Genomic DNA, 22,784 nt, shown 5'->3' with positions numbered 1-22,784 from the left:
TTCAATCTTCTTGGTTTAGGGGGGAACGGGAATTGCTCTATTTAAATTGTTCTTTCTTTTGAGACAGAAATGAGCTCAAATATTGCTTAAGGCATCTAATTATTATTAGTCGTTAGCTATTGTTTGTTGTTCCTAGTGAACAATATTATTAGTTAAATGTTCGTGAAGCATTTGTTACACTTGTAAGTAAAGCATCCTATATGGCTAGGCATCATCTGGTGAGCTCCTATGCTTGTGGTGAGCTGAAGGAAGTTTGTGAAGGCACGATATCATCTTTGTAAGGAATGAGATCTAGATAGTGGATCAAGGAAAGAGGTTGGAGGAGACTAGCTAATGCTACACCCTTGGCTCTTGGAGCTTCCTCAATGGATACTTAGTGAAAGCCATAGTTTGGTTTTGTTAATTGAGTGACAACTAGTGGACTAGCCTTTTGTCTTAGTGTTGATTAAGCTTAGGTGATGTCTACACACCAGGTTGAGCAAGATGACATCCATGGCGAAGACGGTGTAGGCCACAAGTTGATCAAGTGCTTGACATTGGAAAAAGAAGAGAGGAGCAAGCTCGAAGGCAAAGGTATACATGGTAGGGCTTTGCTTTTGCTGGCCAATATGCAATAGAGTGTATGGTCAGGTTTAGGATAGACAACATATTATTAAAAGGGAAATTTAATGCAAAAATAGTTATCTAAGTGCAACTAGGTATGAACTAACTTTGCATATGCATTGGATCTAGTGACGTGGTGAGATACAAGTGAAAAGTATTTTTGAAAAGCTAACTTCTTAAGATGGAGATGTTCATGTTAGAACATATTGCAATTATTACTGAATTTGAGACGCTTGCGGAGAATAGGACTTAGTGTAGGGTTTCTATATTACTCACCGGATTTATCTAGTGCCCCTCAGGGGAGTCACCAGAAAATACGCTAGAGAGGTACACAGTACTCCCTCCATACCCGTAAAGAAAGTTGTTTAGGACAACAACATAGTCTCCAAAACCTAACTTTGACTTCTTGTTTTTTTATAAAAATATTTTATCAAAAAGTGGTATATGTATATTTTTATGAAAGTATTTTTCAAGACAAATCGATTCATATGGTTTTCACATTTTCAAACTCAATAACTTAAAAGTTATTCATAATTTATGTTTCCAATGTTTGACTTAAACTTGTCTAAAACGACTTTCTTTACGGGTATGGAGGGAGTACACTTAGCGAAGGCTAGGGTACCCATTAACAGGGCACCAAAGTAAGCGCTAGCACTATTCACTTTATCGGAGTATGAGCTCAATATCAACAGAATCCGATGTTCCTAAATTTGCATCCCTCTTTATAGTGCGACATAGCTTAACCTCAAGAGCAAAAAGATAAACTTCAAAGGTCCACTATGAGTCCATCACTGCATCATTTTGTAGTTTGGGTTGTGTCATCTCATATCTCATGTATTATCCTCATTTTTATTTTACCTGCTTGTCATCTTGATAAATCTCATTAGTCCTATATATAGACATACAATATATTATTTATATTGATAGGTCTAAAAAATATTGTAATCATGTCCATCTTATTTATGCTTAATTGTTTTATATCAAATATTGATACGTTGGTATACTAAATGATGTTCATGATTTATTATAACCACGTGTAAGTATTAAACAACTTATAGACATCATACAGATAGACCATTGTATGAGAGAAAGGCGCATCCATGTGTGGTCGCATGGGCTATTTGAGTCATTCACCTCCTCTGCAGCACCAATCTTAATGCATTTTTCTCATTCTCATTATCTCTCTCTTGTGCCATTATGCCATCGCCGCCCATCTCTTCGTGACCTCGGCTGTTGCTGTCGCTCCCCACACTAACACCTATTGTCACATAACCGTCCAATTTATACCAGATCAAGTATGGCTGAGTTATTGATTCTCATTATCTCTCTCTTGTGCCATTATGCCATCGCCGCCCATCTCTTCGTGACCTCGGCTGTTGCTGTCGCTCCCCACACTAACACCTATTGTCACATAACCGTCCAATTTATACCAGATCAAGTATGGCCGAGTTATTGATTTATCTAGGTTTATATATGTTGTTAAATAATTTATAATTAACTAAAGAGTGTAAAAATAGAAAATATGATTCCACTACATTTATATGATGTTGTTATGCCATGTCATATAACGCATAACATCACCATGTTACTACATAAAATGTTGGTCTATAGATTTATCTTGCTCCCACATACCTCGTCACATTTTATTGTAGTAGTTAATACATTAAACCTCAGCACATTATCTTTTTATAGTAGCCATGTCTGATAATATCTCTCACCCATAAAAATATCAGCTCCAAACTATATGTTTACCCCACCACCTAAATTAAGCTGGATGTTTTTTATATATAAATGATTAATAAAAGCCAAGTAGAAATAAATATATCTTTTATGTTTATGATGTTATCGCTGATTGTTGGTTAGTTGATACTCACTATGCTAGTAGTGAATTGAAGCTTGGTGTGGTGATGATTTTAGTTTTCCTAAAGTTTTATGATTTTAGGCCATGAGGTTCGGGAGTTATGATTCTTTGTCAGATTTTGCTTGTGTTATGTACAGATCTGATAGGTTGCGCCTTTTGACTTATTTAACCTTTGACTCATCTCTTAGTGACAACATGAGAGTTCGTACTGTCTACTTATTATGAACTTAATTGTAATATTATTTTCACTACAAACTTCTTGTATGTGATGTGTATTTGTTTATTAATCAAGTACAATCTTGTTGTCATGTGGCTTATCAAGGTTCCTTGTGACACTCGACGGATTACCGACTTTATGTAAGTGATGGTATATGCAGGTACGAACGTTCTTAGCAGGGACAATCATACTTGATCTTATATAAATTGAGTGGTTCTTTTGCACCTGCAACTCCGCCCAGCATCGCCCCCACCCCATCACCTGCATGTTCAGCTAGCGGCCACCCCTGCCCCGATATAGCGATATCTACAGCCCCGGCCGGCATTACCCCGCACCCTGCCACCTTCAGCTCCGGCCGATGGCGCCCATTCACACTAGCCCCGAGCTCAGCCCCTGACAGCCCCTGATAGCAGCATGCAACCGTGGCCTCCCCGCTTGGACCCTCAACACGCACGACAATGGTGCCTAGGGTCGTGGCAGCGGCCCAAACCATGGTCAAATCGAACCCCCCCCCCCCTCCCACATCCCCGCTCACGCACGTGCTTGTGTAAGAGCGGCCCAGATAAGTGTGCGCCCACACAAGGTTGTGGAAAATCCATTTAATTGTACGAGATGTCTATTTACTTGTCTTGTTTTTTGCGACAAATGTCTATTTACTTGTATCTGTATCAGATTTTGAGATTTTAAAGACAAATCTATGTGTGGGTTGTATATTGCCTTAAAAGGTCTAAAATCTGGTTTTCTAATTGAGGAGGTATCATTCGCACAACGGCACAATAGTTCAGGGGTCAGATGAACCATTTTATACCTGGCCATGTGAGCTTATATGGGTGATGAAATAGGCTCGCCTTAACAAGAGTCAACGTTATCATAGATAAATGCCCCTTCCATCCTCGAGGCATGTCGGCATTCAGTCAGAGAAATGAACTGCAAGCATGCATGCAGAATGGCCACGTACAAGCCCACAAGGCCACAACATGCGCTGATACGCACCAATCGATCGAAACTTGATGAAATTTGGACATCCAAGCCGCTTACAAAAACAGACTGAACAAAGAATCAAGGAACAGTGACAATTACAAAAACAGACTGAACAAAGAATCAAGGAACAGTGACAATTTAAACTGGCCACGAAACCAACAGAATCGAGTCCTAATTCAGAGGGTCCCTCTCCCGGTCTCGCTGAAGCCCGCGCCACAGACCGGCCTCAGTCCTCCTCCTTCCGGTCGGCGGGGAGCATGGGCAACGAGGCGGACCGCGTCCGGGCGAAGGCGGCGACCGGTGATGGCTCCCCGGCGATCGGCAGGTCGGAGAGCAGCGTGAGCATGCGGCGCGCGGTGAGCGACGGCGACCGCACGCGGCGGAGGCCGAGGCTCTTGCCTCTTGGTGCGCGAGAACACCGTGGAGGACTGCGAGAACAAAAACACTCCGATCTTTCAAGAGATCGATTCAATAAATATTCAGAAGGCAGTCTCGACCAAATAATAAGACCAATACGAAACAGTACGAGGTTAAGGGTTTTAAAGCACGACACTAACGAGGATTATTACAATGATTGTTTAAGCCCTTGGGGACAGTCACGCTTACAAAGTCCTGAGTGGCTAGCCCTATACGTAGCAACAAACTAAACTGGCAACCCTTCAGCTGAGGAGCACCAAAGAGCAACACTGCCAAGGCCATAGCTTAGAGCCAAATAGCGACAGGCCATTAACTTCCACCACACCCACCAAAATCACCATGGCCGTGCATCAGATCCTGAATGGCAACAAAAAAATATGGTATAAACGTAGTGAGAAAGATGTTTTAGAAGGGCTTACAGTAATAAAAGTACATAAAACTCGTGAACTATACATGCCCCCTCCATTCCAAATAGTAAGACTTTTTTTTCTAGATTTGTATGTTTTGCTATGCATTTGGATATACACCGGTAAAAAATCAATGTATCTAGAAAAGTCAAATCGTCTTATAGTTTGAAATAGATGAGCACTTCTAATATTGATATTATTGGCAGTAGGGATCATAATCAATACTATTTAGCACTACATGCAATGGTGAATTTATAAATGTATCTGGGGCTCTGGGCTCATCACATAGTCCAAATTGCATATGCAAAGAAACGGGTTTTTCTTTCATAAATCATAATAGAGTAGCACAACACATCTACGTAAGTACTGAATACAAATAATGCAACTCAAAGCAAAATGCATCGATCAAATAATTATATTACACAGAATACAGATGGAACTTCAAATATAGCTTTACATTTTTGCCATTGCAGTCTTTACTTATGAACACACAAAACAGTACCTAAAAGGACTTGATAGACAGTGTCACGGTGAAACTCCAGTTATCTTTAAAGCATTTCCTTGATAGACAGTGTCACGGTGAGACTCCAGAAACCTTGGGCATTTCAAGGATGCCAAAAACAGTAAACTATGAAGACGATGACTCGATAGCTACATTTACAGTAGCTTGCCACAATTAATAATTAGTACTCATTTTGACTTGTTTGGTTCATCCGTTTTGCTATGTATCTAGACATATTATTATATTTAGATGAGTATAAATGGATGTACCAAAAAAGTCAAAGCAACTTATAATTTGGAACGGGGGCAGCAATAATTTCAGGGACCAAAGGTGCAGGTGGGGAATCACACGCCACATTTGAATCAGTCAGAACAGCATTTAGAAGATGCAGATTAATTACTGTACAGAACACAATGCATCTTTACCTTTGTTGGATGCATGTCCAAGTCCATGTCCTTGTTCTATCTTCATGCGCTCAGCTACGGATTTATAAGCATGCGCAGCCTCAAATGGAAAAACTGCAGGCAAGTAACAATAGGGACCAAAGGTGCAGGTGGGGGATCACACACCACATTTGAATCAGTCAGAACAGCATTTAGAAGATGCTGTTTAATTACTGTATAGAACACAATGCATCTTTACCTTTGTTGGATGAATGTTCAAGTCCATGTCCTTGTTCTATCTTCATGCGCTTAGCTACGGATTTATAAGCATGTGCAGCCTCAAATGGAAAAACTGCAGGCAAGTAACAATATCAGCAATCGAGGGCAGAGCTTATTTTTAACAGCAGAAATTACAATATTAACTCCTCTGTGGCCTTGATTGAGTATCATAGGCTGGACAGCTTGGAAAACCTTCTCTGAATATTACAAGAGATAAACTATTAAGGCAAGAATAAATCGATGGCCAGAAGATTGCCACAGTGTGGGTGCGGGTCTTCCCCGTTCAGATCAACTCTAGTAGATGCAGATTAATTTGAAATGCAGAAAATACAGTGCATGTTTACCCTGGTTGGATGCATGTTCGGACTGATGTCCTTTTTCTATCATCGTGTGGCCAGGTATGGATTTACAGGCGTGAGCAGCAACTGCAGAGAAACAACAATATGAGCAAATCCAAAGCTGGAGTTGTTTCTAATGGCAGAAAATACTATATTACCTCCTCTGGATAAATATTCAGGTGGATGGCCTTGTTTGAGTACCATGCGCTGACCAGCTTGCAAAACGGTTTCTGAATATTTAATGAGTTTTCCAGTCAATCACCAAAAAATATCAAGTGGCTGGCTTGCAAACGGAACTTTGTTTGTGATATCGGGCAGTTCAAGTTAGGCTAGTTTTCAGGCATTGAAGATCCAATAATCTAATGTACATGCTTTCAGCTAACTCTGAAGATCACATTATTTTTCTAGTCATCACAAGCAATGATTTTGCCACAAAACAGACCATTGTATCTAGCAACACAAACGTGCAAGCTTGGAAGATCAAACAGAATCATTGCATAAAAGGGTGTTTTATGCAACCAAAACATAGCATCATTCATCAGTTAGTAAATAAAACTTAGACACCACAGCAACGAAAAAAGATATAGAAGGACCTGGCTCAGCAAAATACAACATGGGGATATATACTCGGTTTAGCAAGTGAACAAACTAAAGGCAGAGAGAGAGGGCGAACTAGATGCACGTACCAAATAGTTTTATTAGCACCAATCCCGATTTATTCCTTGGTAATTCTGCTGTTGAAAAGGTGGGTTGTTAATCAGCACAGCTGTATATCAATTAAACATGTCCTACAGTTGATATGTGATGCTACTACTCAGAGGTATCCTATAACATTATAATACCTGAATCATGATAGTCCATCTGAGCTGAAGGAGCCAACCTGCACAAACCAGCATATATGTAGCACAGATCTGTGTATATAAAACAAGCAGAGAAAGCTACAGTACAGGGTCTTTTTGGAGAGAGAGAGAACTAAAATACAGGGTTTCAGTTAGAACTCTTTCAATCAATGTGCATGATGTACCTCTTCTTCGTCTCAAGATAGAACATTGCAAGATCTATTGCTTGTTTCTTGCCTGCTTTCTTCACTTGACGCCTTGGACGGAAGCTAGCAAAGATTAGTAGATCACAAAGGCAACAGTCAGACAGTTGGTTGAGTGACATTATGCAGCGGAGAAATAAGTTCGTACAATGGCGCACACACACGCACCTGCACCTAATGGGCATTACGTCGTACAGCTCGTTCTGGAAGCGCGGGTAACGCGTCTGCTCCTTGAGCTCAGGTATCTCAGAAACCATCTCCTTGACCATCTCGGCTGCCTTGTTCCTGACGACTTGCCAGTTCAGAGAGTTCCTGCAGCAAGCATACGGGGCATTCGATCGCTCATCACATTACATATAGTCAACACACAAGCCACAACGAGATCGATGTAAGGGAGAGAAGCGTAGGGTACCAAACACGAACAGTGCGAAGGGAGAGGACATCGGCAACAAGGGTGGCGAGGCAAGGATACTTGGAGAGCAGAGTAGGATACTTGTACAGCTTTCTGAACCACTCGCGGACGACGCCTTCCTTGGCTGTGTTGCCCTCGGCGAATCTGCTGACGGCCATGAGGTAATAGAGGAACAGCGTGAGGACTTCAGCTTTGCTGTTCAAATACCGGATGGGTGCGAAGGTCCAGAGGTGGTCGCACGCCTCCTGGAACTGGCCTTTCCTGACCCGCTCCACCACGTCCTCAAGGTCGGAGAACACACCCAACTTGTTTTTGGCCCTGCGATGTTAACCAGCGGATCGATCAGTCATACGCATTCACACGAGGATTTTGGTAGGTGGGTGTGTGTTAGATTGAGGGCATATATACGCATGGTAGATCTGGTTGTAGCAGTTCTCCCGGAGGAAAGCAAGGAGCCGGCGCCAACGGAGACGCTCCGTGCATGGGTAGTCCAGGATGTTTTCGTAGTCGCACTGCTTGCGCTTGCGGGAGACCGCCGCCTCGCCGTCACCAGAGACAGCCGCAGCCTCACGCCAGTCATGGCCCGAGACCGCCGCCGCCTCACGCCCGCCCTGGCCGGAGACCGCCGCCGCCGCACGCTCGCCGTGACCGAGGACCGCCGGCGCAAGCCCGCCATCAGCGGAGGAGCTCGCCATCTCTCTCGGGGAGTTTTTGATCTTCTATGATTCCTGTGTTTTGTGCGTAGGTTTGGCCGTTCTGGCGACGTGCCATGCCACGATTATATATGTGCGAGCGGAGGGCGAGAAACGGTGGGTGATGGGGGCGGGGAAAGTGGGGCTCGGCTGCGGGGGCGGGCCAGTGTGATGCGATTGCGTGGCGAAACTGGCGGGTCGGGGAGGGAGGGGCGGGGGCGGAAACGGGAGATGAGGGCGGGAAATGGGAGACGTGAGGCGGAAACGGGGAGATAGGGTACCGGAAACGGAAGACGAGGGCGGGAAACGGGAGACGTGAGGCCGAAACGGGGAGATAGGATATCAGAAACGGAACGGAAACCCCGCGCCGGCAGTTTTTCCGCCCATTCTGTAGCTTTTCCGCTCCCTCGCCAGTTAAACGCTCAGGCTTGTGAATCCGTCCCGCACAAGCCAAGCGGCATCGCATGTGAAGCCGTTTAGCGCAGGAAGGTGTGGAAGGCCAAAGTGAACCGTTTTTTGACATTTCATTACAATTTTTTTAATAATTACCTCACATGTCTATGGATTTATATGAGCACGTCATGGACGAGCACGTCCACGAGGTCTCCTCTATCGCCTATCTCGAGGCCATCACGATGACGCTACAAAGGAGCTTGTTGTTTCTGCTGCTGGCGCTGCATGATAACATCAGGAAGTTGTTTCTGCTGCTCAACATCAACAATGTCAATGGTGCCGAAATTGAGGACATTTGAGGTGATTATTAAAAGGATTGTAATGACATATCAAAAAACAGTTCACTGTTGTGCCTACTTGATAGTGGGTTGTAAAGATATTATATAATAATTAATTATTTCAGACTTTTTTATATTGGAGGATGAAGCTAGTTATCTATAAACACGAAGAGTCAATGACGAAGTCGAAGAAGATCACCAATGGACGCCGGTGACGTCGATTCAAACTATAACCATTGAATTTGAGCTCAAAGAAATAGCGGCGATATGACAAAGACAAAAACAACATGAAAATGACAAGAGAGGATGAAGTTAGTTACCCCTAGACCGAGGAAAACGATGGCGGCGTCAAAGATGATCACCAATGGGCGCCGGAGATGAAGAACAAGCAAGAACTAGCAATGGCAAGAGTAAGAACAAGCAAAAACAGCTCACTGAAATTTAAATGGACTCGGTCTCGATCAGGAAGAAGTGACCGTGATTTATAGCGTGAGCTTTTAGTCCCGAGCTGAAGAAAGAACATGGACTAAAATGAGTCCTCTTAGTTCCAGGACAAGCCACCAATCGGGGCTAAATCTTTAGTCCCGGCTGGTGGCTTGCCCCGGAACTAAAGGGACACCTTTAGTCTCGGACCGTAACACGAGCCGGGACTAAAGGGTCCTTGCCCCGACAGCCATGACATGTAGCCGTTGGGCAGGACCCTTTAGTCCCGGCGCGTGTGACGAGCCGGGACTAGAGGTCTTTTTAGCCGCGGGGCGCAAAAAAGCCGACACAATTGTAGATTTCGAGCATCGTCCAAACCATGTTCTGTTGTAGTGTTCACAGTATTCCTTCCGTCTACGAAAGAATCAATTCCTAGAATTCATGTCAGTCAAACTTTTTTGAGTTTGACTAACTTTATAGAAAAGATTAATAACATCTATAACATTAAAATATATTCTATAATTAATCTAATGATACTAATTTGATATCATAAATCTTAGCATTTTTTCTAGAGATTTGGTCAAACTTTAAAAAGTTTGACTTAGGATAACTCTAGAAATTGATTCTTTCATTGATGGAGAGAGTAGGGGAAAAATCCTCTCTATTTGGGGCAAATATTAAATTGTCTTATGGTCTTCGGTGAAAAAAGAAATAAAATGATCGTCCCTATACAGTAACACACACCGGTTTTCTTGCCTTGAACCAGGGCCAATACAGCTCTATGCTTATCACTCAGAAGTCACTTCGATTGCACGAGGAATATCTTTGGATCGCTAGCTTGTGAGGCGAAGCGGCGGGAGCAGACGCGCGTTTTTTGTAGGCCACGGACGACGACCGGGCGCCGGTTTGACTTTGACCATGGCAAGACGCAGGAGGTGACGAGAGGTGTCGGTCGGACTGCGGAGATGCTTCGTCGCCGACTTGCCGTGGCACGGTCCGGCTTGGCGCGGTGAAAGTGAAACTGAAACTAGCGAGAGGCGGGTGGTGCTGGTGCGTGCGTCCGAGTCTGCTTGCGTCGCCGCGTGCGCGAGGCCATTCGTCGCGTTCCTGTTGGCGTGGTGGATGGGGCTAGGGCTGGGGCTGGGGCCATGGCCCATGATGGGCTATGGCTGCTGCCTGCTGCAGACCGCTGGGTGTTTTCCTGTTGCCGTGATGGCTCGCGGTCAATGGAGGGAGAGCAAGAAGAGGCAACGATTTCCGTTATGATCGGTCGGCACCAGTCACTGTTTTACTCTAGATGAACAGAACGGGTCGTGCGTTCGTGTTGAAACTTGGAACCTGTACGAGTAAGTGTTCCGAGTTTTGCAGTGCACGAGGGTTTCTCCGGCCACCTCGGGGACCCTCGGCAGAGCGCACGACCACGAGTCAGTTACCGTTGCCGGCTTTTACCCGAGACTTGATAACGGCGAACGGAGGATGGGCGAGCCGAATAGGGAAGACAACTTTCTCGGTCAGCTTGCAGCTCGCGTTAGAGCAAGTTTAATAATACAGCCTACTTGCTGGCAGTAAGGTTTTTTTAGCCTTCTTGCAGCCCATCTATACAATAGTTAGATATTCACTATTAATACATGGCACGCTTATCTCTCTCACAAAGTTTTTTGATTTCTGTGTCTAATCTGGCTGTAAGCACTAGCAGACCACAGCTTTTTCCTGTCGGTTTTTTTATTTCCTGGCGGTTTTGTCAAAACCGTCAGGAATTTAAAAGGACTCCTGTCGGTTGCCGCAAACCGACAGGACTGAGTCAAAGTATTCCCGTCGACTAGTAGAAACCGACGCGAAAGAAAGAAACCGTCAGGAACACGCCCATCACTCCTGACGGCGCTGTCCAACCGACAGGACTCCTCCCCGCGCGACTCAACTGTCCTAAATCGACAGATAGGATTGCTCCCGTGACGCAGCCTAAAAAAAATTAAGGACGTGTTTTTCCCCAAGCTACAGTATAGTGGGTCCCACAGATAAAACTCGCCATCGCCAAACCCTATCTCTTATGCCGGCCCCATCTCCTTCTCCCGCCGCCACCGAGCGACAGGCCCGTCTCCGCATCGAGGGATCCCCCGCATCGAGCGTCTCCCCACCGCCCCAGGAGCTCCCCGCCGCCGGCACCATCACCGCCTCCAAGGCCTCCCCGACGCCCGTGCCACCTCCCCGAGGGGCCTCCCCGACTCCAAGCCGTCGCCGCGCCGCGCCGCCGCCGCACCGACGGGCTCTCCGCCGCCCGCAATGTCGCCGCCCCAAGGGGCTCCTCGGCGCCCGTGCCGCTCTGCCCTGAGGGGCTCGTCAACGCCCGCGCTGCTGCCCTGACCGGCTCCTCGACGTCCGCGTGGCCCTAGGGGTCCGCCACTGCCCTCAGGTGTACTCTCTCTCTCTCTCTCTCTCTCTCTCTCTCTCTCTCTCTCCCTCTCCCAACCTCCCTCTCAGATCTGCTGTGTTTTTAGTTTTCTGAAGGGATCTATTTTCACAATTGCATAAAACTGATGAGATCTATGTTTTGATTTAGATTTAGAACTAGCAAACTGCGTGAAATCTTAATGTTAATTAATTTGTTGTATTAACGATGCAGCTAATGCACGTATTGGTGGCAAATTTGGAGGTTCAAAGAGTGGTTACAGTGTCCCTGGAGCAGATTCAAGTTGGTTTATCAGTTGTTAATATATATGGTGACTCCATATGATATATATATGGTGTTGGTTTATCAGTTGTTAATGCTTTATCAGAGGTTTGTATTTGCATTTTGAACTCTTACTAGTTCTAAAAATAAAATAAGAGAAGTTCTATAGTTAAAGATGATTTGCTGGGCGACTGCAAAGTTAGTTGAACTTGCTCTTAAGTTTGCAGATTCAAGTTTATCTTTTATGAAGATACTATTCTGGTAGCTTCATTTTCTCTAGTGTGCAGAGCCTTAAAAGCTCCCAAGTCTAGACAATAATAATCCAGAAGTAATATTACAGAAGACTAAAATATTTTTTTCTAACATTTTACGGCTGCTGCGATCTGGCTTAGCTAGCTACTGGATGACTGAAATATGGTAAGGACTACAAATCCTTTGCAATTTTCCTCTGAGGTGTAAATGGTAGATAAGAAATGTTAACAACTATTAGAACTAGTAAGAGTTGAAGTATGAGAACTATCAGAATATGAGCCTGTTTGCCATTTACCTTGTTTATAGACTATCCTTCGTGATACTTAGGAGTTTCAATTTGTCTGTTTTATTCAACTTGTGGCATCCATTTGGCAATTTTAAACCCTTTTTGGCATGCTAGGTTGGTGATTTGTGAAGACTAAAGTTGGGCCACAATGTTTCATACTAACATTTAGCATATTCTTCTGTAGGACACATGGAAGACTAAAGTTGCATATCTACTGATGGAGGGTAATCCGAACTTCAGCAGTAGAAAATATTTTACTTGATAGAAAAGAGTACAGGAAACCCATGTAGTATACTTAACTTTGTAATCGCAACTTAGTATGTTAGTTGTTAGCTGTTATGTTCCTTGTGTGGTGAAGGTGAACAATGAATTTGTAATGAGAAGCAGTATATGCAGTGTACTGAACTTGTAATCTTAACTTAGTATAGAAGAAGCTGCAATGTTCCTTGTGTGGTGACCAATGAATTTGTAATATGAAGGCAGTATGGATTTGGTTGGCTTGAGAAACCATGATTCACTATATGGTCGTGATCATTTGTGAGAGTGAATTTCTAATATGATTTGAATGGATATATAATATTGTAGTGCACAAATATTATTTATATTGGCAGTAATAAAAGATAGACCTGGTACAGTCTTTTCCTGACGGATTGTATTGACAAGACAAAAATGCAGAATTCCTTCCTGACGGTTGTATTGACAGGAGCTGATCCTCGCCGGCATAACCTAAACCGTCAGGAACTGCCGTCAGGAATTGTTTCCTGACGGCCGTACGTCAGGAATAGTGTGCTTTTCCTGTCGAGCTGTTCCTGTCGGCTGTTTGCTGACGGCTGGCCGACAGGAATACAATTCCTGACGGTTTTTTGGACTTTCCTGTCGGTTTTCGGCCGTCAGGAAAAACGTGTAGCCTGGTAGTGAAGCTTACAGTCTGCTTCTCCTCTCTCTCCTCTCTTCTCTCCTCCACCTCAGCATTTAACCAGCTTACGGTCCACTATAATACTTACTCTTAGGTTGAGATTCGCATCCAGAAGGTCGGGTAATTACATAGTCCAGAGATCAACGCATTAGTGTATCTGAGCTAAAAGTTCAGAGGAATATAAATTTGCAGAATCTTGCAAAAAAGTTGTCAGATGCCTTCACTGATCATAACGAGTGATAAGATTGCATGTACCTACATAGTAGATTAGTCTAGGAGAGTACAAGTACCCTAGAAGGTTACTAGCTTATTGTCTCCTCCAATCCTAGGAAAATGAGGAGACCTCTAGGTGCTTGGGACAAGGTCCCGTGAAGACTCCGCATAGGCAAATACTCTGAGCCACTTGCATTACTTAAAGATTCGGTTGAAGAAGTTCAACCTGAAGTTAGGAACATCTCTAAAGGACATCATTTTAAAGACAAAGTTAAGTGGCAAATCAACCCGAAGTTGAGATGGTCCCTTGAAGATGAAAATCCCAGTGACTTACGCGCGCATTGTCACACTAGAAAAATCGAAACATCCTAGTCTAGTCATTATGGGAAATCGCGATGAGCTAGAGAATGTGCATGCGGAGATTGAGACTAATTATGTTGAGTCAGGAGAGTGCATAAAAGAAATATCATTGTTGTGACGTATTCTTTGCCTTAAAAGTACTGGCTCAATGGATCTAGACCTAAACCAAAGTCCGTGGAAAAATGCTGGAAGCGTTTATATGGGGATAAATGGAAAGACACAATTAAGGTATAATTGTGCTCGCTTTATAAAAGTGAGGTTTTTGGATTTGCGGTCTCAACACCTCTGAAAGTCATCCCAATATAGGATGCAAATGGGTCTTCCTCTAAGAGAGAAAGTGTTGAGATATAAAACGAGACTAGTGGAATAAGAGTTCACATCGAGACACAGCATTGATTATGATAAAACATGCTCTAGTGGCATAACTCTCTGATACTTAATATCTATGCCAACTGAATTAAATTCAAAAATGCGGTTGATGGATATTGTGACCGTGTACTTGTATTGGCCACTAGATTTGAAAATCCATATGAAAGTCCCTGAGGACTTAAGATCTCTGGTTCGAATCAAAATCACATCATATATAGTGTTTGCCTACAGCGGTCATTATACAGGTTGAAATAATTTAAAAGAATATGGTTCAACCATTTGAGTAACTTCCTCTAAACAGAGGTTATACAAACAATGATAATTGTCCCTACTTATTTATCAAGAAATTCGTAAAGTGTTTCTGTGTGACTGTGTCATCTCGATTTATCCAGAAATAAGTTATATCTTCCGCAAGCGGAAAGTTTCACCCAATTCAGGTTAAATAGTAAATTAGCTCATGGCCTTTCAGTGAAAAGGGGAAGGAGTGGCACGCATCAGCAGCCAGCAGTCACATTAAGCGTGCCGTTTACTTCACAAATTGGATAAGACAACGTTAACAAAAGTCCACAGAATACAGAACGATCTGAATGGACTGTAACACTGCTCACGACGTGAGCGATGCTGAAACAGTTTGGGAAAATGATTTTTTATCCATTTCAGCATATGCATCTACATGTCACGATGCTTGAGTTTTCTAGGTCTGGCATCGATCCTTATGTTGCATCGATGCTAAATTCTTCTCTCTCTTTATTTCAGAGTTCTCTCTCCTCGTTTCAGCGTCAATATTTGATACGTTGTGGGTATTAACAATGCAGCACAAGCAGCAGTGAGACGCGCAAATCAAAATTCCATGAAATTTTGGAAGCTGTACTTGATTTTGGAAGCTGTACAACCCAACCAAACCAAACCAACACACATCGATCGATCAAACCAAAGAATTAAAGAATACTACTACCAATGAAGAGCAAGCTGTCTAGCTTAGCTACGCGGCCGCATATGGTCGTCGCGGACCTCAGACCTCAGTCCTGCTTCCCGTGGGCGGCGGCGAGCATGGGCGACGACGACGACGACGCGGACCACGTCCGGGCGAAGGCGGCGACGGGCGAGCAGGGCTCCCCGGCGGCGAGCGGCAGGTCGTCGGAGAGGAGCAGCGCGAGCATGCGGCGCGCGCTGAGCGACCGCGCGGGCCGGTGGCCGAGGCTCTTGTCGCGCGAGAACACGGTGGAGGACTGCGACAGGATGAGGTACACCAGCGCCTGCACCAGCACGAACACGCCGACCTTCATCAGCGCCGCCTGCATCTCCGGCTCCATCTCCATGGCGGCAACACACAAGGCTGCCTCTCTCTTGCCTTGAACAAGGGCGAGGCTGCAGTGCTTCCGAAGTTCCGATCAAATTCTGGACCGAACGCCGCGCTAGAGCTTCCGAGTCGCACGAGGGATGTACGTGGAGCGTTGTGCTTGTGGCCTGTGGCTTGTGGCTTGTGAGGTCAAATATAATGCAGACGCGCGCCTTTTATAGGCCATGGACGGCGACCGCGGAGATGCTTCTTCGTCGCCAACTTTGCGGTGGCTGGTCGGGGCGCCGGCTTGCGGCGAAACTGACTAGCGAGTAGCGAGCTAGGCGGGTGCGTCCGAATCTGCTTGCGTCGCCGCGTGCGCAAGGCCATTTGTCGCGTTGCTGTTGGCGCGGTGGATGAGCGGCGGCCGCCTATGGCTGCTGTCTGCGCAAACCGCTGGATGTTTCGTGTTGCCGTGATGGCTCGCGGTCAATGGAGAGCAGGTAAAAAGGCAACGCCTTCGCTCCGTTATGGCCGGCCGGCACAGAACGCCCGGCCGGGTTGCCGCTGTCAATTAGGCCTTGTTTAGTTCCAAAATATTTAGCAAAATGGACACCGTAGCTTTTTCGTTTGTATTTGACAAATATTGTCCAATCATGGACTAACTAGGCTCAAAAGATTTGTCTCGTCAATTCCGACCAAACTGTACAATTAGTTTTTATTTTTGTCTATATTTAGTACTTCATGCATGTGTCTAAAGATTCGATGTGACGGGGAATCTGAAAAATTTTGCAAATTTTTTTGGAAACTAAACAAGGCCTTATTCAAAAAATTTCTCTTATAATAAATTAGTAAATAGTATTTTTAATCATAATTTATCAGCTAACAAAATAAACCTGCATGCGTTTCTCCGGGCGCCTCGGCAGAGGCTAGAGAGCCACCACTACGAGTCCGTGACCGTTGCCGTATTTTACGCCAGACTTGATAACGGGAATCAGACGATGGGCGAGCTCAGAATAGGGAAGACAGGTCAGCTCGATCTTATCCAGAGAAGCATGGTCGGATTATCAGAAGACCAAAGCTTTTCAAAACCCAAACATGTGTTGTGTGTCTTTGCTTTCGAACGGATATACGTGAAACATGTGTTATGTGTGCTCGGTTTAATTTCTTGGCCGACGCCAGTCTAACCCGACAGTTGTGCTGCGCACATGCTACGCACGAAGACAGAGTGGTGTTGTACTGATAATAATGAAGTCGTATACGAAGGACGCCTTCCTGTTTTTGTAGATGTTTTATTGAAAAAAAAAAACAATGAAAAGGGCCACCACCACATCCGCATTTTATCGGTCGTGGGCTGGCTGGCACGGATTAGCTTGGAAAATTTACACCCATTGCCAATTGACATCATTAAACATTTCAAATGAAATAGCAAGCATACTTCAAAATTCATCAAGCTTTGCCTCTAAAAATGTGTATGTTCCATTCCATGTTGCATACATGGTCTTCGGTTGATCCTGTACAATCAGTTTTATTACATTTTTTTTTTAAAAAAAGTTAAGTGTTTTCTCTACATGCACAACTCAAAATGCTACTAGAATAGCGGAGGTTTGCCCTCATTTAACCTTTCAGAAACAGCAAATGTGCTACAACATTCACTTTTAACTTTGCAACCATGTGTTAAAAGGCTTTTCCCACATCCGCATGGTTAAAAGGTTTTTCCTATATAATTAATATATAGGAAAAGCCTTTTAACCATGCGGATGTGGTTTAAAGGCTTTTCCTATATAATTAATAAATATGATTCGATTTCAAAACTAAGTAAGCGTTTTCTGAATTTCTCAACATGCACAGCTTAAGTACTGTTGGAAAATTTAGATCGTCACTCCCATTTAACCTTTCAATTCAAAGAAATAATAAATGTGCTCCGATTCATCAATTTTTGCAAACATGTTATTTGACACTTGTACGTTACATTTTGCATACATTATCCTTGGTCTTATCCAATACAATGCTTAAGTATTTCCTCTACATGCATATGTTTAAATTTCACATCGTTTGCTCATGTTTAATCTTGCACAGTGTTTTTCTCTAAGGCCTTGTTTAGTTTTCAAAAAATTTCAAGATTCCCCGTCACATCGAATCTTGTGGCACATGCATGGAGTATTAAATATAGACAAAACTAAATACTGATTACACAGTTTACCTGTAATTCGCAAGCTGAATCTTTTGAGTCTAGTTAGTCCATGATTGGACAATATTTGTCACAAACAAACGAAAGTGCTACAGTAGCCAAAACCAAAATTTTTTCCCAACTGAACAAGGCCTAACAATAAATCAGGGGACAGTATTTTCAGCCATTACTTTGCAGACAAATAGAGCCTACCTCTTTGTTCTACACTTCACCTTTACATGAGGAATTATATATAATTTATCATGAGCTGTTCTTAGCACAGCATGCTATCCAGAGTTCCAGACAGCAGACAGTCTAACAACAATAGAAATTTTAGTAATCCAAGAAAGGACAGCACCGGCGTAATGAGATACCCACTATTGTAAAACTGATAATACAAAGGACAATCTTCAAGAGCTCCAACCACTCAAGAAATAAATCAAACAAAACAAATACATGAAATTTACACCAGAACATCCATAAAGATCAAGACCAAAACAAACTTACTAATTTTGTACAGAGTTGTATGGAATGCATGTCTTTAGCCTCGTTGAAGCGGCACATAACCATCAGCAGGTGAACAGCTGACAGAATCAATACAGATTCTAGCATTGGTAATCCTCAGTGGGCGCAAGGAAAATGGAAGTGACCGCCAATCAAGCGACCAAGCATCAAACAACGGGAATATGATGTAAAAGTAATACCTCCCAAGTCCCAACTAATCAGTCAATCTAACTCCTAGTTTTCCACATTAGCAGCTCACTTTCATTTGTTGGAGGAAACACGACTGTAATATTCAGTGAAGTCCAGGCGGAAGAGAAGGAACTTCAAATCCACATGCTGCTGCATGGGCAGCTGAGTAATAAAAGCATCAAGAGAAGCTGTATAATCTTTTGCGATGCTATCCAGGTCTTCACCCATTTTCCGGAAAAGTTCTCCAGCTAGTTGGATCATGGCTTTTCTGCCGCCATCAAGCCATGAACCTGTATCCTTAGATTTTGTCTTTGGTTTACCCCTTCCCCTGCAGTAATAATGAAACTTTGGAGTAAGTCAAACAATAGATATGAGGTGAGATTTTAAAGTAAAGATGAATCACAATATCTGATTCTGCAATAATCTAACCTTAGCTGCAACTCATATATCCGTTCAAACCATCGATCAGCATGGCTCCGAAACTGTAAGATGATGTCAAACAATTCAAACAGATTTCTCAAAAGTCCTTGGGAACGCTCACCGAGCAGGGCCTTCTCCAGTATCGAGTTGAGATACTTATCATGCGCCAAGAGAAGGTCATCTAAATCCTTTGCTGCATCCATCTCATCAGAGAAACGGGCCCACGAAACCTCCAGGACCTCAAACATAATGTAGTATTGGAAATTGGTCACAAAGTGATTCATCTCATTAAACAGAACTTGGCATTTACGAAGAACTGAAACAAACTGAGCTCTGATGCTTGTTCCTTCCTTGTAAAATGGAGAAGAAACAATGCAGTTAGGTTTCATTGTCTTCCACACTCCAGTAAGGGAGTGATCCACACGCTTGAGCTTCCATAAGAAGTTGAAAACCTTGAGATACATCTTCATAACTGAAGCTGTGAACACTGTGTCTAGGGGGACCCTAGCATCATACTCCAAAGAGAAGACATCCCAGCCACGATCACCATCTCCATGATCCATCATCTTTACCTTTATCCGGTCCAAGATATCACGGTCATCATATTGTGCATTGGATGCTCGGATTGCAGTCTCAAGCAAGCCAGCCAACTGGAAGGAGCTAATCCTATTTGCTGGCTCCGATAACTCAGGGCCAACAACATCCATTAGATACTGGACAAAATCACCCTGCCCAAGCAGCAAGTACCGCTTGATAGCAAGGCAGTGGTCCTTAAATCGGTACCGCTTATGAATGACATCCATCAAATGCCGATCGATCCTCTTGGCTGCCTCAACCACCAATGCCTCCAAAGCATCAGTCTCCCCATAACCAAGGCCACCACGAGACGTCGTGGTGCCAACATATGCAGCAGCCTCGGCAGCAGCATCAGCCCAGCCACTATCATCACAGCATACTCTAAGGAAGTTGATTGACTTGCCAGTTCTCAGAATCCGTTGTGCCAGCACTGGAGAGATGAAAGCTGGAAGCATATCAGATTGAATAAGGTAGCCCTCCCGCCACAAAGATTCCGCTTTCACTGGCTGTCCAACGATAAAGAACTCTGTGAATACATCCTCCAATTCACCTTCTAGCACCCAGCTCCTGACCATCTCAAACAATGGTGAGCACACCCGGCGCAGCAATCGGCCCATAAACTCTTGAAACATAGGATCTCCATGCTGTGCATGCCCATGGATCGCACCAGCCATAGCGCCACCCCTCAATCCCCGGCATCCATCGACCAGAACAGCCATTAGGCGCATTCTCACTGCAGGCTCAGCAAGCCACACTGCAAGACGGCGCAGTGAGAGGTAATTACTGGACACACCTGAATCAGATCCAGGTGTGGGAATTGGATTCAATGAGTACGATTCCAGAACTGCCAGCAGCTTGTAATAATCAGAGAGCTCCTCCTGGAGCGCCGAGCAGAATGCCTGGGCAACAGTGCCCACCTCAGTGGCAGCATCTGAGGGCGAGCGGCTTATGTTGTCAGAAATGAAGCCCCGCACCTTGCGGAACAGCCAGCCAAGCTCGCACAGCTTGCGAACGAGCGTGCGCGTGGATCGCGGCACCCGGACACCGTCTGGAAGGTCGTAGGCGTCGACGGCCTTGTCGTATCGCACGTAGCGGCCGTCGATGCCCTGGCACGCGTACAGCACGTCCCGCACAAGCGCGGCTTCCGACACCTCCGTCTCGTCGATCACCAGCTCGGTGTACTCGCGCAGCGCGATCTCGCGGATGTTGTCCGGATCCTTGGAGACCAGCACGACGCCGCCCGGCGGCGCCCCGTGCGCCCGCGAGCCCGGCCTGCCACCGGCGCCAGGCGCCGTCCCCGAGGTGGCATTCCGCGGCGGGGCGGCGCTGGGGAGGTTCGGGAGGCACGAGGCCGCGGCGGCGGCGCGGCGCTGCGAGGAGAGCGAGTCGAGCAGGTAGAGGAGCGGCCACAGCGACGCCGGGCGGGCACGGACGGAGAGCTTGGAGTGGAGGTCGGCGAACGCGAGCGCGTCGTCGGGGCGGCCCGAGGCGGCGAGGCGGCGCTTGATGGACTCCGCGAGCGCGTGCTCATCGGGGAGGACCGCGGGGGCGAGGCGGCTGGAGAGGAGCCGGTGCGCGAACCGCAGCGCGCCGCCCGTGTCGCGCCCGCCGCCGGATTCGGCGGCGGAGAGGAGGCGGTGGACGAGCTCCTTGACGAGATCTTGGGTTTGTTGGTCGTCCATTGGTGCGGGCGGGAGGGTGGCGCTAGGGTTCCAGCAACTGTGTGCGGGGTTTGGGGATTTTTGCTGCACTGCGGTGGCGTTTTCTGATGTGGAAAAGAAGAAAAATAAAAATATTTTTTTTGACTCGGCGGTTCCGCTCTTTTTGCCTCTTTCCTCTCTCGAGACTCGAGAGTGGAGACGAGACGAGCGCGGTGTTCCTCCAAATTTCTATGGGTTTGGGCTCTATTAGTTGTGAAAATTTTTAAGTTCAGCTACTATAGTATTTTTTGTATTTAGTAATTATTATTTAACTATAGATTAATTAGATTTAAAAAATTTATCTTGTAAATTATAGATAAAATATATAATTATTTCTTTATCTATATTTAATGTTTTATACATATGTTTGATGTGACAAATAATCTTAAAAAGTTATGAAGAATTTTTTTTGAAAGAATGGCTGATTGCCGTGCGTCTGCATGTGGGTCCCGTAAATTATGCGTGATGTGATTCCACATTATGAAGAGAATTTTTTTTATTTTATTTAAATTCTTTTTCCAAAATGTTTGAATTTGATTGATATTTTCTGCTGGCTCATCGTAAATACTAACTTCTTATCATGAACTAGGATTATGAATATAAAAATTTACATTAAAGTTGTAGATAGAAAAGAGACCTATTTGACATAACTCACAGTAGTTTTATGAGCTGATGAAGCTGCTGTGGGATGTTTTATTTGCCAACACTCATTTACAAAAAAGCTTCACCCTATATACAAGTTAAGATGAAGCTGAAAAAATAGTGAGTTGTCTCATTTCTCTCTCTCATCCATATATGAAGCTGTTAGTGAAATTATTTTGCCAAACATTTTTTTTTCCAAAACAGCCCAGTTTTACATAGAAAGTTGCTCATGCATACCTTGTTTAGTTCAAAAAAATTACAAAAAATTTTAGATTCTCCATCACATTCAATCTTGTGGTGCATACATGGAGCATTAGATATAGATAAAAATAATAACTAATTGCACAATTTGTCTGTAATTTGCGAAACAAAACTTTTAAGCCTAGTTAGTCCATGATTGGACAATATTTATCAAATACTACAAACGAAAGTGCTACAATGCTCTGCAAAAAAAATGGAACTAAATAAGGTCGGAGTTGTTTTCCAAGCCGCAGTTGTTTTCCAATAAAAACAACTTTACTGCTGAAGTTGAGCTGTGCCAAACAGACCTATAATTTAATGCCCTTTTCATTTGAAGCGGGTCTTTATATCTATAATAAAAAGCTGATGGCATGTTTATATTTATACTAGGAGGATTCTCTGCATGTTGCCATGAGTACGAAGGAGGAATATAAATATGTCATCATTATAGTTTATCTAGTCATTTATATATAACTTGATTATTAATAGTCAGTTTTTAAAGAGAAAGAGAGGAAATCACATAAGAAAATAATGCTAGCAGTATAGATGGAGTGTTAATGGAGTTAGATATAATGAAATCGATAAATAAAAACGGTAGTCATTGGAAAATACACATGATTGGTAGGTGCTTATAAGTTGATAATTAGAGTTACATATAAAATACATAACCATATCTTATAAAAAAAATTCGTTATGTACCATCCCTTCTATG

At 44.1% G+C, this 22,784-nt stretch overlaps 3 protein-coding genes and 1 long non-coding RNA gene across 5 annotated transcripts; 1 reads left to right on the top strand and 3 right to left on the bottom strand.

The window, feature by feature from the left end:
• Positions 4,105-8,169, bottom strand: LOC8081017. 2 transcript variants are annotated; one of them, XM_002460250.2, is made up of 11 exons: positions 7,851-8,169; positions 7,443-7,760; positions 7,199-7,342; positions 7,013-7,096; positions 6,831-6,868; positions 6,675-6,722; positions 6,147-6,218; positions 5,995-6,075; positions 5,631-5,723; positions 5,414-5,506; positions 4,105-4,436 (listed from the first exon to the last, which is right to left on the bottom strand). In XM_002460250.2, the coding sequence occupies exons 1-11, from the start codon at positions 8,135-8,137 to the stop codon at positions 4,414-4,416; spliced, it is 1,281 nt and encodes a 426-aa protein (XP_002460295.2). In that variant the 5' UTR covers positions 8,138-8,169; the 3' UTR covers positions 4,105-4,413. The 2 variants fall into 2 exon arrangements, with proteins under 2 accessions (XP_002460295.2, XP_021310429.1); XM_021454754.1 differs by having other exon boundaries at positions 6,675-6,719.
• LOC110432423 lies at positions 11,320-13,028 on the top strand. Its single transcript, XR_002449873.1, has 2 exons — positions 11,320-11,698; positions 11,909-13,028. It is a non-coding gene; the product is annotated as an uncharacterized LOC110432423 (long non-coding RNA).
• LOC110433007 lies at positions 15,193-15,829 on the bottom strand. The gene has a single exon (XM_021454484.1). The coding sequence runs from the start codon at positions 15,669-15,671 to the stop codon at positions 15,372-15,374; it is 300 nt and encodes a 99-aa protein (XP_021310159.1). The 5' UTR covers positions 15,672-15,829; the 3' UTR covers positions 15,193-15,371.
• On the bottom strand, positions 18,165-21,253 carry LOC8081016 (gamma-tubulin complex component 3). The gene is made up of 2 exons (XM_002460249.2): positions 18,924-21,253; positions 18,165-18,822 (listed from the first exon to the last, which is right to left on the bottom strand). Exons 1-2 carry the CDS (start codon positions 21,170-21,172, stop codon positions 18,567-18,569), a joined length of 2,505 nt encoding a protein of 834 aa, XP_002460294.2. The 5' UTR covers positions 21,173-21,253; the 3' UTR covers positions 18,165-18,566.

Source organism: Sorghum bicolor, chromosome 2, assembly GCF_000003195.3.
Source record: "Sorghum bicolor cultivar BTx623 chromosome 2, Sorghum_bicolor_NCBIv3, whole genome shotgun sequence".
NCBI classification, from domain to species: domain Eukaryota; kingdom Viridiplantae; phylum Streptophyta; class Magnoliopsida; order Poales; family Poaceae; genus Sorghum; species Sorghum bicolor.
The sequence above is the reverse complement of the archived record's forward strand: the minus strand, read 5'-3'. Positions and strand labels throughout refer to the sequence as shown.

Coding starts and splice junctions, on each gene's coding strand:
- LOC8081017 (XM_002460250.2), bottom strand. CDS start 8,137: ATGGCGAGCTCCTCCGCTGATGGCGGGCTTGCGCCGGCGGTCCTCGGT. Junction 7,343..7,442: donor CTTCGCACTGTTCGTGTTTG/GTACCCTACGCT, acceptor TGCTTGCTGCAG/GAACTCTCTGAACTGGCAAG. Junction 5,724..5,994: donor CGAACATGCATCCAACCAGG/GTAAACATGCAC, acceptor ACTTGCCTGCAG/TTTTTCCATTTGAGGCTGCA.
- LOC110433007 (XM_021454484.1), bottom strand. CDS start 15,671: ATGGAGATGGAGCCGGAGATGCAGGCGGCGCTGATGAAGGTCGGCGTG.
- LOC8081016 (XM_002460249.2), bottom strand. CDS start 21,172: ATGGACGACCAACAAACCCAAGATCTCGTCAAGGAGCTCGTCCACCGC. Junction 18,823..18,923: donor ATATATGAGTTGCAGCTAAG/GTTAGATTATTG, acceptor TTATTACTGCAG/GGGAAGGGGTAAACCAAAGA.